At 40.2% G+C, this 20,239-nt stretch overlaps 1 protein-coding gene across 4 annotated transcripts in view; it reads right to left on the bottom strand.

Annotated features, from left to right (window-relative positions):
• The window catches only part of ROBO1 (roundabout guidance receptor 1), a 1,646,584-nt gene that overhangs the window by 28,877 nt on the left and 1,597,468 nt on the right, over window positions 1-20,239 (bottom strand). For all 4 annotated transcript variants that reach the window (XM_073617022.1, XM_073617020.1, XM_073617021.1 and 1 more), the window contains 4 exons: window positions 11,867-11,974; window positions 10,412-10,556; window positions 9,159-9,404; window positions 127-533 (listed from right to left, as the gene is read on the bottom strand). In XM_073617022.1, coding sequence (XP_073473123.1) covers window positions 127-533; window positions 9,159-9,404; window positions 10,412-10,556; window positions 11,867-11,974 — 906 coding nt within the window. The remainder of the gene's footprint in view (window positions 1-126; window positions 534-9,158; window positions 9,405-10,411; window positions 10,557-11,866; window positions 11,975-20,239) is intronic.

The raw sequence follows: 20,239 nt of genomic DNA, 5'->3' as shown, positions 1-20,239 counted from the left end.
ATTTTCCCAACAAAGCCTGTCCTAACTGGCCCTAAGTCAGCTATTCTACCAGTTTGTGGCATTTTTAAGATGACAGCTATCATTCATATAAAAATGAGTATATATGCAAATAAGAAAAAAACATACCTCCCACTGCTTCTTGCATTTGGTGTCTTGCTACTTTTAGTCCAGCATATTCTGCAGCAGCTGCCACAGCCTGTGCAAAATCAGCATCTGTAAAAAATGAACCGTCAGATGAACTGACGCTAGAACGTCCGCTGGAGACATTGTCTTCCTCAGAAGCAGAGCCCCATCCATTGATCATAGAACCAGTTACAGAGCTTTCTAAGTCTCCAATGCTGGAGGCAGGAGTCTGCTCCAAGCCACGTAATAGAAGTCTGCGGCTCTGGATCTTGCTTTCCATCTCCATGTCGTCTCCTTCATCTTCTGGGACATCTGTATCCATGTCCGACACTATCGGCCCAGAAATGTACCCATAAGTATGAGGCGGAGAAATGGGCCTTGGTGGTGGAGGAGGGCTTATTTGATGCCGTCTGCATGAAATAAAATATAAAGTACAATTTTAATATGTCAAAGATTTAACATGATACATAAGTCTCAACTCATAAAACTTTCAGAAAAGGATAAGGATCTTTATTTTCAGCCTTGTGACTGTAATTATCAATTCTCATGCCATGAAAATTACTGTCACGTTTTTGAAAATAATGATCCTTATCCTGGTACATTAGCTTTGAGATCTGAATTTAAAGTGTGTGAGTATAAAGATCCATAAGACAATGAAAGACACTGTAACTCATTGTAGCCAAGCAGACATTACCCTTCCAATAATTTGATTCCAGAAAATATTAGATAGATTTGATTCAAGTAGATATGCTGCTGTACTTTGTATATCTTTATTGCTTGTGTCACTGCCTTATCTAGTGGCGTAGCCAATGGAATAGAAGAACTAACAACTATTGGGAGAACCCAGTCAAGCTTCCAGCCTTGCTCCCATAATGTCAGCTTTTGGAATGCTTCCCCCCTTATCTCCCCCATCTATTTAGGAAACCACGGTTCCTCTGGATACAGACCCATAGACCACCACTTTCAATGAGAACAGTCTGAATCTTTCAAGACCCACATGGACAATTAAGTATTACTCCATCCATTTGAGGAGTTATAAGGCTTGGAACATTTTCTGATCAAAACTGGTGGCTCCCCCACTGGGCAATTATGAGTCATACGCTATACAGTTGGAAGAACTTTCCTATGAGGATCTAACTGCCAACAAGGGAGGTTACAGGGTGCCATGTTACCAACTACATGAAGGTTATATGTAATGATATGGGCACCTCTCCCTGGGAGTCTTCCAGTGATGTTTGACATATGTGCCATAATTCACTCTAGCTTTACATTGCTCATATGTGGGTTGGTCTTATAACATATTCCATTAAAGGACATCTTCATGGACTCTGAATGATATCTGAGCACATGCAGTGGCTCATCTACACCATTCATATGTGGGTTGGTCACACAATATTTTCTATCAAAAGATTTTTCAATGGACTCCGAATAATACTTAGCCGGATATACCGGTAGTTATCTCATTTTGAATGCTAATGGAGAGGCTTAATTTATGTGATTTAGTACAGGCAGACTATGCCCCCTACAGGGGTATATATATTTACTAATATTTTGATCTGCATAACCTTGCCTTTTTTTTGGGGGGGGGGGTGCTTAGATATTATTTTCAATGCAGCTGCTATGGTTGGGTTTTTAATAATTGGCCAATTATGATTTTACTAGCTAGACAGTGGGGTTTTGTATGTTCTAGGTGTTTAATAAAGTTATTTTCCTCTTTAATCGTTACATGTGTCAGGCTATTTGACGGGTCTCTCAAACATACATCTACTCTGGGATATATTAGACATTTATACATTGAGGTTGAACTTCAGTCTGGTTTTTATATATTTTTCTTCGTTCAACTAACAACTATTACTGAGCCTAAAGCGATGTAGTTCTTAGGCCTGACCCAGCTTTTACTTTTCAGTACACCAAGATGTCATCAGAATTATTTATCAGCTTAAAGAGGCTTTTATGTACACAAAGCATGTTGAGTCACGTATGTGTATGTTGTTACTAATGAAAAAAATTTGTGAGGCACTACGTTTACATTTTGCACCAGGGCCCAGTTTAGCTACACCCATTTGGATAAACCCATAAGCCTTCTAAGGCCCCTTTCACACGGGACGGATCCGTGTTGATCCGCCCCGTGTTTATCCGCTGCTCAGCGGGGATCGCTCCGTTTTCCCCAGCTGAGCAGGAAGATGACAGGGCGGGACCCGCACACTGTGCAGGGACCGCCCTGTCAGATCTCCGCTCTCCCCTATGGGGGATCGGAGGAACACGGACCGTCTGTCCGTGTTCATCCGATCCGCTCTGCAGACGGATAGAAAAATAGGATTTTCTTCCGTCCGCAGAATCGGACGAGAGCGGAGCCGGACAACATCGGGTGTTAGCGGATGTACATCCGCTGACACCCGCTATCCCATAGGGATGCATGTATGTCCGTATTTCATCCGAAAACGGATGGATGAAATACGGACATACTGTCCGCATGTGTGAAAGGGGCCTAACAAGCATAATCTCATACACCTTGTACCTGGTGCAAAAGAGTGTGATGGCATAATCTGTCTTTCTCATAACAGTCAACCAGATTATTTTCTTTACATCTCCAGGTTAGGAAAGGAAATGATAAAAAGAAGCTGACTGGATGAAAGATTTGTTCATATATTTACATCATAAATGTACATAATACCAAATTGTGTGTGTATGTGTTTTTTAATTGTGAGATACACCAGTAAATAAAGTGGTTCTAAAGGCAGAAAGTTTTTTTACCTTAAATGCATTAAGGTAAAAAAAACATCTGCATGCAGCCCCCCAGCCCCCTATTATATGAGCCTGATTTTGATCCAGTGCTGTGCACAAGAGCAGAGGCTCTCTTGGCTTTTTCTATCCTCATTGGCTCAGAGACAGCAATGGGAGCCACTGGCTCCTGCTGCTGTCAATCGCAGTCAGTGAGGGGGAAGCGGGGGCCGGAGCCTTTACAATCACTTTGAGAGTTACATATTACTTTCCAATAGATGTATCCGTTTTTCCAACAACAGTACATCAAATTGTAAACCAAAAACCACTGCAAAGTTATCACTGAATGTTGTGTTTTGAGTGAGCTCCCCTTTAATTATCTATTTATTTATCTTGTGTTATGCAAAAATATGTTTGAATACACACTATATCCTTCATTTTGTACTTTATTTAGTACCATAAAGTGCAGAAAATTCCAAAAACCCAACTTTGTTAATTTGCAATTCCTTCTGCATTTATTTTGCTCTTAAATGCTCAGAAAGCTATTTGTGGAGGAGCTAATTCATTTGGTGTTTATTAAAAACACCAGCAAGGACGTGAGGAACATATGTGAACCTCTGAGAAGCTTCAACCTAGTAAAGTAAAACTCTTAAATAAAATAATACAAGTACAATTCTAATGGTATATTACTTTTTATCCCTACAAAACTCTGACACAAAATTAATCAAGGTGAAGTAATAGACTTACCAATAAGAGATTTGGCACAGAATACTATAATTTAATAAAGTATTATAATGCACATTCCTCTAACGTGTATGCAGAGAACTGTGAACGGCACTGTTATTTTTGGCACACTTGGAAGTCTCTCGCAGTTCCCACGCACTAAACGTTCTCAGGTGTTTACAGCAGTTCTTAAATGAATCACTGCATTCACACTAATACTGTGCTGGCACCGGAGTGAACTGAAATGGACTTCCTGCTCTTCTAGAATACATATATACTGTATGTACATGCCATATACTGTACCTACTGTTGCACTATACAATGAATGTTTTACCAATCTGTAAGGTGCAGCAACAATGACAGTAAAGACTGAAAAATATGCATTAACTGCCCCACAAATGGACATCAAAATAGAACTATAGGCAAAACTTTTTTTTTCTTCATTTTGGATAGAGTAAGGGAGGGTTATATAACTTATAACCCCTATCAGATTTTTTTTCCCCATTTTTGTCCCATTGCGAAGATTTCCCTCTCACATTCTGTTCCATAGCCAAACAGGAAGTGAGAAGAAATCACTGCAAATTAAGTAAATTCGTTGGGGACTCCCAGGTCACCAGAACTAGTGTCCCATTGGAAGATTTCCCCTCTATTACTTTTTCGGGGACAACCCAAAATTTTGGACTTTCTTTTACTGTCACTTTCAGTGATAATGGTAAACAGGACAAATAGAGAGGGAGCATCTCCCTAACGGGAGCACAGACAGCAATAAAAACTAACAAGTGCTCTTATCCCTTTTCACTCTATCCAAAACAAAAAAAAGGTTTTGCTGTTAGTTATATTTTAACCAGTTGCTGACCGCCGCACGCCAATATACGTCGGCACAGTGGCAGCGGTGGGCAAATGGGCGTACCTGTACGTCCCCTTTAAGAGCCGGGGATAGCAGGTGCACGCGTGCGCGCCACGTCCAGCATGACCATGCCTCCGGGATCGGTGGACTCGATGTCCGCCGGTCTCCTGGCGATCGTGTCACGGAGCCTCAGAACGAGGAAGTGCCTATGTAAACAAGGCATTTCCCCGTTCTGGCTTGTGTCATGACAGAGATCACTGCTCTCTGTCATCAAAAGCAGTGATTGCTGTCATGTGACTTGAAGCCCACCCCCCCACAGTTAGAATCACTCCCTAGGACACTTAACCCCTTCATCGCCCCCTAGTGGTTAACCCCTTCACTGCCAGTGTCATTTACACAGTAATCAATGCATTTTTATAAATGATAATGGTAACAAAATACGCACGACCGCGCAATTGTCAGTTAAAGCGACGCAGTGCAGAATCACAAAAAGTGCTCTGGTCAAGAAGGGGGTAAATTCTTCCGGAGCTGAAGAGATTAACCCTAAAGTCAGGACTGCCTTAGCAAAGAGACAAATAGCTTTTGCCCTGGATCCATAGAAATAAAGAATTTCTCTTAAATACAATAGCTTTAATAGGAGTAGGCTTCTGCCAATAATGCCTTATCAAATAATAAATGCAATTTAATAATAAGGCACACTTAGGGCCTACCCTACACCACTGCCATAACATAAAAATTGAGGTAAGACTTTGAAGATGGAGGCTGTCAGTACAATATTTTTCTGACTGCATATCTATTTCTGTGATTTAATTTCAGCTAAAAAAAACAAATACTATATAACCTCTGAAAAAAATAAATGAAAAAAAAAAAACCTGAGTTGATTCTATTACAGCATGTGATGTAACTTGTTTTATCAAAACAACAGACATCATTCAGCAGTTTAACAAGGTCAGAAGCATAAAATGAAATTTCAGTGTAGTAAAGGGTAAAGCCTCATACTCACAATGAGAATATTGGACGAATGATTGTTCGTTTTTTTGTTTTTTTGTTTTTGCATGCTAATCTCATATCGAAAATTAAGATGTTACTAAAGATGCAAAAAAATTTCGATTGACAGAATACAACTTTGGAAATGATGTAATGTGTTGTATTGTATTGTAATGTATTCTTTCGTTCCCAAGCATGCGTGGTCTTGGTCTTTCAATTTTTTTTGGACTAATACTGAACCGATTAAACGAAACAGACATTCTGGTATCACACGAGAAAATGTTTTGTGTTTGTCCCTCCGGATTATTTCGGATGAACTGTCATGATCGGCTCCCGAAAGCTGTGTACTAACAATCAGATTATCATACGATCGCTTCGAAAGCGGTATTTTTCCTCCGATTTTCTGATCGTGTGTACTGGGCATAACTTTGGTGGCTTTCTATATATACTGCGCCTCACTGCTTAACCACTTAAGGACCAGCCTCGTTTTGGATTTTAGGTGTTTACATGTTTAAAACAGGTTTTTTTGCTAGAAAATTACTTAGAACCCCCAAACATTATACATGGTTTTTTTCTAACACCCTAGAGAATAAAATGGCGGTCGTTGCAATATTTTTTTTTGCACCGTATTTGCTCAGCGGTCTTATAAGCGCACTTTTTTTTGGAAAAAATTCACTTTTTTGAATTAAAAAATAAGACAAGAGGAAAGTTAGCCCAATTTTTTTTTTATATTGTGAAATATAATGTTACGCCAAGTAAATTGATACCCAACATGTCATGCTTCAAAATTGCGCCCGCTCGTAGAATGGCGTCAAACTTTTACCCTCAAAAATCTCCATAGGCGACGTTTAAAAAATTCTACAGGTTACATGTTTTGCGTTACAGAGGAGGTCTAGGGCTAGAATTATTGCTCTCGCTCTACTGGTCGCGGCGATACCTCACATGTGTGGTTTGACCACCGTTTTCATATGCAGGCGCTACTCGCGTATGTGTTCGCTTCTGCACGCGAGCTCGTTGGGACGGGGGGTTTTTAAAATTTCTATTATTTATTTTACATTATTTTATTTATTTTTACACCATTTAAAAAAAAAAAAATTGTGCCACTTTTTTCTTATTACAAGGAATGTAAACATCCCTTGTAATAGAAAAAAGCATGACAGGACCTCTTAAATATGAGATCTGGGGTCAAAAAGACCTCAGATCTCATATTTACACTAAAATGCAATAAAAAAAAAGTCATTTAAAAGAGTAACATTGAAAAAAATATGCCTTTAAGAGGCGTGGGCGGAAGTGACGTTTTGACGTCGCTTCCGCCCAGCAGTGTCATGGAGCCGAGTGGGCACCATCTTAGCCTCACTTAGCCTTAGACTCATCTCCAGGCACAGGAGGGAGACGGATGCGATCGCCTCCGCCGCTACCGACGGCTCCGGTAAGCGGCGGAGGGCACCGTCTGGCGGTGGGAGGGGGGCCCTCTCCCGCCACCGATAAAAGTGATCTTGCGGCGAATCCGCTGCAGGGACCACTTTTATCAGAAAGAGGACCGCTGCACGAAAACGGGGATACCGGGGTCATGGCAGCTAGCTGCTGCCATAACAACGATATCCGCCGCCAAAGTTTGGACGTACATCAGTGTGAGGCGGTCCGGAAGTGGTTAAGGTTAATAAATTAATTATCAGTTACATCTGGCTGTTGTCTGCTTTACACTCTTTTGATAATTTAAAGGGAAAGCATTTGTGTTAAGCAGAACACCTTATGATGCTATAGCCGCAATGTGATCGACTTTTGAAGAGGTCGTATATAGGGATGGAACAGGGAAATAGAAGGTCACAAATAAATCCATGGAGGGTAATAGGGGCAAAAAAGCTGTTCATGTTGCAAGTGAAGTTGGACTTTGCAATAAAATTCATACCAGGGCTTAGTGCATGTGGTAGGTATAAACAGAAAAGATATTCTCCTGCGCTGGTGCCAAGGGCCTTAGTAAGGGTGGTAGTATTTCTTGATGGTGTTTATATAGGGTGATCATGCATGCCACGATGCCTATGCCGATTAGGGGAAGTCCGAAATGCTATGTAAAGAAGGAAAAGGAAGGCGCATGGTCTAATGTATGAATTGTTTAAAAAATTAGTTTATTACAAACAAAATGGGTATATACAGTGAAATACTACGTATTCGTACATGTGACTAAAAAGTCATGTTAAACACTTGGAAGATAGATATGAGGTGATATCCACACAAGGGGTACTCAAATAATAGGCTAACGCGTTTCGAGGGTTTTCCTCTTCATCAGAGCCTTAGAGAGCCAAATCTGATCTGTGTTTCAAAATATATAAAAATGGATAGAGAAGGCTGGATGAGTAGTGTAACGCTACTTAGGTGGTATAGCTTTGCGAGACGATTCTCCTTCACTGTAGGGATTATCCTTCTGCATCACAGCGCTCTCAGCACTGTAGGAAGGGTGTATAGGGTCGTCTATTTATTTTTGTCGGTCTTGGAGACTCGGTGGTTGATTCCGGTATTGTAGCTTACGATCTGTGATGGATGTCCACATCATTGCTGGGCTATTTCGGGTGGTTCACCTATGCTATGGCTGTACATTGTCTCCTACTGAACCACAGCCGTGCTATACTCCGCAGCACCAGCGCCCACAGTGTGGGTGCTCAGTGAGGTAGAGATGATCGGCTGTGCAGTGCAGCCGTGTGACCCAGATCTAGGAAGTGCAAAAGTGGTGTATTAGGTGCAAAAGTGATAAAATAAGTGAAAAGTGTAGATACAAACATTAATTAGCAATATAAATGTAAAGAATATATTCTTTACATTTACATTTATAAAGAATGTATTCTTTACATTTATATTGCTAATTGATGTTTGTATCTACACTTTTCACTTATTCTAATATTAACAGCGCAGCACCATTTATTTTGTTTTACTGTATATATGCATGTAGTTTGTTTTGGTTGGAAATAGCAGTGGAGCAAATACCTAGGCTGTATTATGCTTGACGTGATATAGCAAGCGTGGATATTTCTTCCTTATGTATAATTGTACTTACAGTATATGCCTAATACAACTTTATTGCTAAAGCATTTTTGTTATGTGGTGTGCTTACTCTATATATTTAAAATATTTAACATTTAAAACCAGAAGTTAAGAAAAAATTCAATAACATAAATAAGAGAAATTAAGGCCCCTTGAACCCCAAAGGGAAAGGGAGCCTTGAAGCATGACATCTCTGTGGGTATTAACCTAACACAGGGAGGTTAAATCCATTAGGACTGGCTACTTAGACACGAGGTGACTGGGTGTAGCCTGAATTCTGGAAAAAGACTGGACTGGGGCATGGCCCACTAAACTGAGGAGATTCATCTGTCACAAGAGTTGACCACCCACCTGCCTCTTGTGAGGTGTGGTTTTTACCTTGCCAGTAATTGATGTTGCTTTATAGGCTATGCCCTCAAGTTTAATTCTAGGGTCAGTCTAATTAGCCTGTCTGGCACTGATGGTGAAAATAGGCCTCTTAGATTATGTGTTTGTTATGGATGCTCACGGCATAACTGTGGCATTGTTACTTGGTACACTTGAAAAGTTGTTACATTTGGAAAGTTCAATAAAGCTCTGGCCTTGTCCTATTTCCAACCTAATCAGCTTCTGTGTTCTTTTTGGGAGACGCAAGCTTTTGGTTTCTTAGTTGGTCATAAACAAGCCTATGCTTCTCAGCAGTCATGGCTAATTATTGTCAGAGAGACACCCGATATATTACCTTCTCTCAAGGTGATGCTGGGCAAGACTTAAATCCTCTTGGCAGTTTTGAAGCATTGGCTGAAGCTCCTCCTGAGGGGATGGAGTGAGTGTGGCAGTAGACTGGTGGCTGTAGGACACAGCAGCTGGAGAAGAAGCAGCCCCTCTTATTGGTGGTGTCGGACCTCTCTCGTCTTCTTCTTCTAACTCGTCTTGCTGGAGATACATTCTTGTTGGCGGCATGGGACATGGTAGTTCTCTCTCATAGCTTAAAATGTATTTTAAAAAAGGACAGGTTTTAAAATCTGTATGCTGATCTAATTTATTCTGATCTGATTTAAAATGTGTATCTACAATACACAAATATATGTCATAATATTGCAATTCCCTTGTCTATTGACATGACATGAAAATGCTTGTAGTACAAAAAGCATCACAGGGTGTATTATCTTTTTCATTTTTTTTGAGTCTGGCATGGCTGCGGGCGACATGATTGATGATGGATCTACATCGGGGGACATTGTTTTTTTATTTTTTTAATAAAAGAATTGTCAAAAACTGCCTCCTGTCTTTATTTATTTTTGACACTTTTTTTTGGTGAATGGGTAGGGGTACAATGTACCCCATACTTATTCACATAGGTGGGAGGCTGGGATATGGGGGCCCCCTTGTTAAAGAGGCATCCAGATTCTGATAAGCCCCTGCCTGCAGACCCCCACAACCACTGCCCAGGGTTGTCGGGAATAGGCCCATGTCCCCATCATTTTTACATTTTGGCGTGGGGTTTCTCTTATAATCCATAATGGTTTTTTTTCCATTCAGCTGTCAGCGGGGAAGCCTGTTGACAGCTGATGACTCATCCGTTGTTAGGGACGCAGCGGCCAGCTTACTGGTCCTGCTCCTTAACAACCAGCTATACACTGTGCCCTGATTGGGCAAAGCTTTGCCCAACCAGGGCTTAGAATGCATTGTGCAGCGCTCGGTGGGCAAACATCAGCAAATTCGGGTGTTCGCCAGATGGGCGAACAGGCGATGTTTGGGTCAACTGTTCGCCCAACTCTATCAATCAATAATGTTATATGTAATCCACAATCTTGTCTCACATGTATACACAGTTGTAAAGGGAACCAAAACATTCAATGTCCTCATGCAGGTCCACATTAATAATGGTAAATAACAATATTTTTATGATTATGTTCAAAGATTAGTAGTTGCATTCTAGGCTAACATTTTTAAATGATTTTTTAATTATTCTTTACTTATCTGGTTTCTTACCTTTCATCAGCACTCAGAGGATACTCCTCCATACCCCCGTGTGGTGGTGGATGTGCTGGTGGTGGTGGCAGCAGATCAGCCCAGTTCATTCCAGCTTGTTTGGATACTTTGGGTGCACGAGTTCCTTTTTTATGACCTTGGCTCCCTGCAACAAAGAGGATACTAAGTACACAGTGCAAGCCTGGAGCTAGCAAAATTGTAAAGTAATCGCCAAGTAATTGTTACTTTGATACTCTTATAAATCTTTGGGGAAAATAATGTAAGACATAAATTACCCAGAAACATATTTATTAAGTTAATAGCTAATAAATACCTAAAATTCCATAAAGTCACAAATGAATTTTACTAGCAACACCATTTAGCGTGATCTTCTTCCAGCTATTAATTGCATTATAGATTATCATCTAAAACAAATGAGCTGTAGACATATTTTCTCAAGTGCTTTCTTTTACCATTTAATTGCTCCAGCCCAAAATACAATCTGATCCTGATATGATCTATTAACGTTTCACTGTTGCATTAAGTCACTGAGTATACATCATTTGTACTTGTCCAAAAAATTGTTTTAGGCAAAATTAAATTATTTTTTTCACTTAGAAAAGCAGCGTCAGACAAGCATTTAATTGTTGCTGCAAATGGGGAAATCTATTCCTTGCTAAAGTAACAATTTCATTATAAGAAGTGCACAGAGCAATGAAGTAACAAGCAGAGAACTACCATGGACGTGGATGGGAGTGCGTTCACTTCACAATATAGGTGGTACTTTTGCTAGCATTTTGGTGGCGTTTGCCCAATCAGGGCAAGATAAAAGTTTTAATTTGATGGCAACCAACCCCATCATAAGCATTCCCTTTGCTCTCCTGCTGCTGTTAGGCTGTCAGGAGCAAAAAAGAATTACCTAGTGCTTTCCTTTATGGGGAAGCATGTGACTCACTCCTCCCTTCCACATGACAGTGCTGGTGCCTGGTGAATGGGCCTCCTAGGAAACTGGCACTGTCAAATGGGGGTGGGAAATGAGTCCTCAGCACTGTGTAATAAAGAAAGAGACAGTTAGATAGACAAAGTATGGGATGCAAGGATATTCCCAATTTCTTGCAGAATTAGCTTGATCTAATTTATCAGTGTGTCCAGATTAGCCACCAATCATTTTGATTCTTCTTACATTCCAAAACCTGCACTTGAAGAATAAAGCTTCATAGCTAATTTGTTACTGTGGGCCAACAGAGGCAATACTTATTCCAAACACTCAGATAACTATGGCCTATGGCCATGGCCATAAACAAAGCCTATAGAACTAACCCATCAGCCACCAAGAAAATCACAATTCAGTACCGGTGGTACTTATCTACTATGAACTGACAAATGCTTTTATAAAGTTTTCATTTCATGATGATCACTGTGAAGAACATCGGTTTATTTTATAATGCATAACTGGTAAAACATCCAAATCACTACCTGAAGTGCTGCTTCCTCGATCTGAACTGTTGTATGATCCTCCAGTATTCTGATCATGAGCTTGGTTGTAGGGAATAGTAGATGGTATAGTATCTGTGACCCGATAATCTAAAAAAAAAAGACAAACAAATGACTTGCTTGAAACACCACGGTCTACATTAACAAAAAATTCTATTTTAATTAGACTTCAAATAAAATTTATCAAACAACTGCAAATGAGGTTATCACACGCAGAACAGAGCCTCTCTAGGTGTCATAAAATAATGAGGGATGAAATGCTGATTTGTCAAAAAATACATTTCACCTCCTACATTTATAACTCCTGTCTTTCAGCTAGTCTGCTTCATCATTCGAGGTAAAAAAAATGTGTTGTGTGGTCTGCACAGGGGGGATTTACTAAAACGGCAACATGCAAAATCAGGTGCAGCTCTGCATAGAAACCAATTAGCTTCCAGGTTTTAATGCCAAAGCTTATTTGAACAAGCCGAAGTTAGAAGCTGATTGGTTACCATGCACAGCTGCACTAGAGTGCTCCAGTTTTAGTAAATCCCCCCCTCAGCTAGTGTGGATTTTGGGACTGTGGGAGTGTATACCAATCATCTGTTGTTTAAAGCATTAGAACATTATCGTAAACTTTTTGTGCATTCACGGTATTGGTGTATACATCCCATTATTAACCAAAGCATACAAATACGTTCAAATATATTTAAACATTTATGCTATGTTTACCCACTGGGGTTGATTTACTAAAACTGGAGAGTGCATAATCTGGTGCAGCTCTGCATAGAAACCAATCAGCTTTCAGGTTTTTTTGTCAAAGCTTAATTGAATAAGCTGAAGTTAGAAGCTGATTGGCTGCCATGCACAGCTGCACCAGATTGTGCACTCTCCAGTTGTAGTAAATCAACTCCTACTGTGTTTACAACCTTCCCACTGCCCTAAAAAAATGAGCACATAAAGCATATCAAAACTCAAGAAAAAATGATTATATCACAACTGCGCAGTCCTTAGATGTGGTGGCTGCATTTGTTTACTTTTTCAGGATTTTTCCCCTATTATTTTCCACATAGTGATCCTACCATTAACTTCCTGCCCTAGGGTGACAACACTCACTCACCATACTGTAGCTAGAGATACAATGCTGTCACCCTAGGATAGGACTACAGAATGGTCCATTGAGATAACTGGGAACAATGTACAGTAATTGATAACACGCAGCACAGGCAGAGAGCACAGGAAGTTCATAAGGTTTTTGGAAGATCAGGTGGAGGAATCCTCCCCACTGAGACATTGGGGTTGATTTACTAAAACTGGAAAATGCAAAATCTGGTGTAGCTCTACATAGAAGCCAATCAGCTTCAAGTTTTTGTTTTTTTTTGGCAAAGCCTAATTGAACAAGCTGAAGTTAGAAACTGAACAAGCTGAAGTTTGGTGCACAGCTGCACCAAATTTTGCACTCTCCTGTTTTAGTAAGACCCCTTTCACACTGGGGCATTTTTCAGGTGTTTTTCAGGCGCTTTAGCGTTAAAAAAAGCGCATGTAAAGCGCCTGAAAGAAGCCTCATCTGCAATCCCAATGTGAAAGCCCGAACCCTTTCACACTGCCAGCGCCCAAAAAACGCTGGTAAAGCGCCACTTATGACCTCTTTCACACTGGGGCATTTTTCAGGCGTTTTTCGGGCGCTGGCAATGAGAAAGGGCTCGGGCCATCGGCACACCCAGCCTGGTGGCAAAAACACGAAAGCGCTGCAAAGAAGCTGCTTGCAGGACTTTTTTTGACACCCTGCCAGCGCATCGCCCCAGTGTGAAAGCACTCGGGCTTTCACATTGGGATTGCAGATGAGGCTTCTTTAAGGCGCTTTACAGGCGCTTTTTTTTAATGCTAAAGCGCCTGAAAAACGCCTGGAAAACGCCCCAGTGTGAAAGGGGTGTAAATCAACCCCAATGTATTCTGACAGCGGGAAATCTCTACTGTCAGAATTCACTGATCAACTGCTGCAGCCCATTGGCTCAAGCCACTGATCGTGAAAAATATTATAGCAAGCTGGTTCGACAGTAGTCAATAGCTTCTGTCGGGTGGGAGCGGCCACACAAGTATTGAAATTTTAATCCATCTATCTCAGCATTCGGGTTTACATACACTGTAGGTAAAATGTCAGCTGGGCTTTGATTTATGGCTATTCCAATTTCTCCTTTATACATAAACCTTTAGATTTATAAATACACCTACCCAGACAATAGTAAGAACCATTTATTGTCAAATACGTGTATTCTACTTCAGGATATTAGCATGCATTTTTACTTCCTAGATAATTATTTTAGCTATTCTTTTTTTCTGTTAAAAAAATAAAGTCTTACAATAATATTTTCATAAAAAAAATAAGAACATGCAGGCATAAAAAAAAAACCTCAATGTGATTCGCTATCGTCTACAGGCTAATCGGCTGAAAGAGCTTTAGGTCTAATCCCAGTCATCGGATAGGTCTGTAACTTAATATTTTCTTTATGACTCATCCGCATTAGTGTATAGCGAGTCCACTCTCCTACTGTGACTGTTGTGATGGATAGATGTGTAAAAATAGCTGTATTTTTATTAAGCATAAAAGGTAAAGATCTTAGCTTCTCGTGTCTAGAATGACTTCCATTGAGGTGTCACAGGAAGAAAACAGGGATTTATTGGTCATTAATTAGAGATTCAAGGAACAAAGGAGCAATGAAAACCGCCAGAAGTTTATTTGACATGGAGTCATAAGTGTATTGTCAAGCCCCTACATCCTGCAGTTATTAATGTTAGACTCATGCAGGGTCTGTGTTTACATTTGATGATTAAGAAGTAGAAGAAAAGTTGGGCTCTTTGATTTGAGCGATAATAACCTCACACACAAGGAACACAAGATATCACAGAAGAGAAGGGGAATTGTTTTTTTTCCTGTTCAGTTATTGTCTATAGCAGCCCTTCTCAACGTTTTAAACATGGGGGGACCCTTAAAATAACTTTCTGGACTCAGGGAACCCCTGCTAATAAGTACTATATCTACAGCTCACAGTACATTAGTGTGATGCTCACAAAGAAGAAATGCTTCTTACGTTTGTGGTCATTGAGAAGAACCTCCGCCTTAGAGATAACCAAAAAAGATCATTGATTTTAGCGATTACACATCTGAGAGGCATACGATGCATATTAATAAGCCCCTATTGAAATAATAAGGCAGGACAGCACTTGTAATATATATTACAACCACAAATGTGCAAATTGTGAACATAAAAAAATAAACATAAATAAATACAGTATATGAACAATATTCTAATGCATGTGCTCTGTGTGCTTATTTCATTCAATTCCACGTGCTTTTAAAAAAACTTGTGCATGTCCCATTCCACCACACATTGCACTCACCAGACTATATTGACCCCCTGTATGTAAGAAGACTGGATGCTTCATACACTGGATCGGAATGGACTCACTATATACTGAATGCACCAGGGAGATTTACAAAAAATGGAGGGTGTAAAATCTGGTGCAGCTCTGCATAGAAACCAATCAACTTCTAGGTTTTCCTGTTAAAGCTTAATCAAACAAGCTGAAGTTAGAAGCTGATTGGCTACCATGAACAGTTGCACCAGATCTTGGGTGCACCAGCTTTAGTAAATGTCCCCGCCATGTGCTGGATTCTCCATCAATATTGAAAGTGCTCCACTGTTTTTTAAATTTTCTCAAACCACCAGACTTGATGGTCCTGCTGCATAAGTCCACTGGTTTGAGAGGGTTTAAAGGAACAGTGGAGCATTTTCAATTTTGATGGAGAATCTGGCACACAGTGCATCCAGTATATATTGAGTCTATTCTGATTCAGTGTATGGAGCATCCAGTATATGAAATGCAGTTTGACCTTCTTGTTACACACAAGGGGTCAACATGGTCCAGTGAGATGCGATGTGTGGTGGAGTGGCAAAGTAGATATTTGCCAGCCAGCACGCCATGGATCAACAAAAAGTGGCGTCACATGCCTGACGAAGGGGTCGTGCGTGACTCTGAAATGTTGCACTCTCCTTGTGTTGTGATCAAGCAATAAATAATACGCTTGGACGCCACTTTTTGTCGATCCATGGTGTGCTTGCAAATATCTACTTTGTGACTTGAACGAGTATCCAGCTGGTTGTTGCTACAGCACCCAAACTTTGAGAGCTTATCCAGGAATGTGTGCGATGGGAATATGAAGTATTATGTGTGGTGGAGTGGAATATGCACAAGATTTTTTCAGAGAAGGCAGGATTGGATGAAATAGGCACACAGAGCACATGCGTTATGTGGACCTATTAGAATATTGTTCTTATATTTATATATTTTTCAGTTTTTGTATTCACAATTTGCACACTGTGGTTGTAATATATATTACAAGCACTGTCTTGCCTTATTATTTCAATAGTGGTTTATTTTTGAATAGAAACCAATTATTCTGTTTTGATTTTGTTGGGCAGGCAAGGTGTTACTTAAAGTGATACTAAAGCCTTGGTTTTTTGTTTTGTTGTTTTAAATAAAAAACATGTTATACTTACCTGCTCTGTGCAATGGTTTTGCACAGAGCAGCCCGAATCCTCCTCTTCTCAGGTCCCTCGCCGGCGCTCCTGGTTCCTCCCTCCTATCAAAGCAGCTTGCTGTGGGGGCGTCCAAGTAGGCATGCTCCCAACCTGCGGCTGTGCGTGTCCATTCACACACTAAGCCGCAATTCAGCCCCGCCCCCTACGTATCTTGATTGTCTCACCGGCTGTGATTGCCAATAGCTCCCGCTGCTGCCAAATGCCAATCAGGAGTACGAGTCCCCCGAGAGGCAAGGCTCTCGTGGACATCGCTGGATCAAGAGAAGGCTCATGTAAATAATAGGGGTGTCTGGTGGGCTGCTACACACAGAAGGTTTTTTACCTTCATGCATATAATGCAAGAAGCTAAAAAACCTTGTGCCTTTAAAACCACTTTAATATTTAGAAGTTGCTTATTGCTCAAGGAACCCTTAGAAACCTCAAGAGTGCCCGACTATGCCCATCCTTTCTGCCCATCTCCTCCATTCACAAAACCCATAGATAGGGTGGAGCTAACAATCAACAGGTCGTCCTCCATTTATTGATTCTGTTTAATTCACAATAGCTGGTCAAAGGAGAATTGCACGTAACAAGAAATGACATCAGCACAAGGAATATATCCCACTGGTTTAAGTTATGTCCCTTGTGCTTATTTATATGTTTTTGACTGCACTTAGGCTTCAACTTGGTCTAGACCTCTAAGCCTCATAAAATCCAGACCATGAAAGGGTTAAGCAGATGTTTGTTCTAATATAATGCCATACTACTATACTGTCCTTGTCAGCAAATACACATTATTCCTCCAACAAGCTTAACAGCATTTGATCACATATTTATCTTCGACTTATTGACAGCTATTAGAACCAGCCTAACCTTGCACAAGTTCCTCGTAAACTGACACATTGAAATTTCCAAATGACTGACTTCAGCATGCGATAGCCCTTCGCGTGCAATTAAATATAACAAATAAACATTTCATTTGAAGCCCCTACAAGGTGGTGAGCAATCTGTGACACATAGAACCATTCTTGTTTACTTTCTCCTCAGCTATTGCAAAGACAAATCAAACTCCTAACATGCAGAAATTGCAGATAGATTCACTTCATTTATGAGAAAACCAGAACGAAATATTCCAATCAGTCACAGGGCGTCATCTGCTAACACAATGTATGTCATATTATTAGGATCGAGAGACAAATATTGCCAGAGGCTGCTTGCTTTGTATATTTGCTTTCCCGTTCCATGTCCAAAATGTTTATGAGAGGGATAAATAATACAACGGCAGCTGGGTAACAATAAGCGTTCCAGCATGCAAACAAATATAAAATACCCCAAAAAATCAAACAAATTGCAGATTGTCATTTACAGATGTGAAATCCTTTTATTTTCCAATTTGTTAGTAATATACAGAATGTTGAAAATGTAGCCTGGAAATGATTAAAGGGGCCTTGGAATAATTTTAAAGGGAAACCATCTTGTGTTTTCAGTAAACAATTTTTAGTTATTTTAAAATGCACCTGAAATAAGTTACTGCCATTTTCATATGCTTGTTGTGTCCTATTTTTGGTTGATGTCTGCATGTTAGACAGTACAAGCAGCATTATTACCAAATGACTGCTGGGAGAAAATCAGTGACAGGAAAAGTCACTTGCAAAGAGGATTGCTCTCCAATTATTGACAAAGGGTAGTGCAGAGTAAAGCAATCCATAGATGGTTTGAATCTCGGGTGGTTTAGCAGACACCTGCCAAGTTTCGAACAATATATGGGTAGGCTGAATGTACCCAAGATCGATCAACTTGGGTACAACCAGCCTGTTGGATTTTACGTGTGATTATTGGTAGTGGCTATTATATTCACTGTGTTCTCCCAGTGGGGATGGCTCCCCCATGACCCCCCAGGCAGAACAGAACACACAATGGCTCCATGAAAGGACAACACATGGTTGCAGGAAGGAAAACTGCTCCATCTATGACCAGCATAAAGTAAATACCTATTCATAAAGATTATGAAGCTGATTTACTAAAGGCAAATAGGCTGTACACTTTACAAGGGAATTTTCCCTTAGCTTAGAAAATGAGGTGGAGCTCTGCTAACATCCATCATCCAATCATGTGCAAGCAGAAATACTGTTTTTTTTCCTTACACGTAATTGGGTGTTCTTTGCAAAGTACATTTTTACCACGTTCGCTAAGCTAAGGGGAAATTTCCTTGCAAAATGAATAGCCTATTTAGCTTTAGTAGATCAACCCCTATGAAAGTGAGTTAGGGTGAATATAGACAAGCCAATATCTTTCTGAGAATAGGAAGGGGGAAAGTGACCATCAGCAGCAAGTTATCAGAGAGAAAAGACCAGCCACAATTGTCGCCAAACAATGACATTAGAAAAACATCCTCTTCTTCATAGAAAAGTTAAGGATTGAGGTTGCTTAAACAGAAATTTTCCAGCAATTTGGAAAACATCTATATTTAATTGTGTGTACCTCAGATCACGTTCTTTAGGTTTAAATTTGCAATCTATGCTCATACCTAGTTGCTTATAACCATATTACAGGGTTTCTCAACTGGGAATTTGTAGAACCCTAGGGTCCACAGGGCTTCCACTGTAATCTACCATTGCAGTGGATTAATATCCACTCAGCAATGGCATCAATGCCCTACTTGCTTGTATTGCTGAATACTTCTATGCAGATTGATAAGTCCCAACAAATCAGAGTGAATTACAGTTTCACTATTCATATAAATGTGGGACCAGAGACCCATTAGGGATTTGTGTAGGAAAATACATTGCATGGACTGATGCTAGGTCTAGTATTCTATGTATCAGTATAAAGCTGTCCATGTATGATTCCGTTTTTTCCACCTGACTGAAAAAAACTGACCAGGATTCCCCCATCTATACAATCAAGGTGGATGGAGCAATCCTATCCACTGCGTTATTGTATTATGACAGTGGAGGCACTGGTAAAACGAAAATATAGCAACGAATACAAAATAATACAAAATAAAATCTTGCGAGCTAAGCTCACCAAATGAAAAATGTGTAAAATTAATAATATATAAATGAACCAGACCAGCTGCTAACACTGATCACATCCCCATACACATGTGCAAATATAGTGTTATCTTACAAACTGTAGAGCTATGTCATAAACAAAATTGCATCTAATAAAAACGTGTTCACTGAAAAACATTAACACATAAACCGTGCATACATCATTATCATGCAAATAAACGTGCAACCAAGTCTATGTAAATATGCAGCCCAAATCTCCCACAAGTGATTGATGAATATCTTGCTCACAAATATGGAAATATTAAACACTTCCAACCCCGCCAGGTCACCTCACTCATGCTCCCTCCCCACACACACCCCCCGATGGGTGTAGGTTCACCTCTATGTGTACGACCCCCCAGCTAAGTTGGGTCAAAAAACACCTGTGAGCCACCCCAGGACTCAATGATATAATCCAAATCAGCTGGCTCCTATACTTCTCCCATAGCCTCCTCCTCAGTATGTCAGCAACAGAGTATATGCAGAGAAAAGGACTCCAATAGTGCTTGAATTGTTTAAAATTTTCAAATGTTTAATAAAAATGTGAGAGCCCCTGAGGAAGACATGTGTCCCTGTGTCGACACGCGTAGGGGAGGGGCTAGGACAGTGAAGGCACTCAGGCTCTAAAGAGTTTTTAGCAGCTGTTTGGGAATATGGGATGTGCGGCCTTGTGTTACACATTTACAGACTTGTATTTGCTACAGTGTGGTGTGCTGTAAGTACCCTGCATGTTTTTATTAAAC

The sequence above is a fragment of the Aquarana catesbeiana genome, linkage group LG02 (assembly GCF_042186555.1).
Source record: "Aquarana catesbeiana isolate 2022-GZ linkage group LG02, ASM4218655v1, whole genome shotgun sequence".
NCBI lineage: Eukaryota > Metazoa > Chordata > Amphibia > Anura > Ranidae > Aquarana > Aquarana catesbeiana.
Note: the sequence above shows the minus strand (reverse complement) of the source record. Positions and strands in the feature narration are given on the sequence as shown.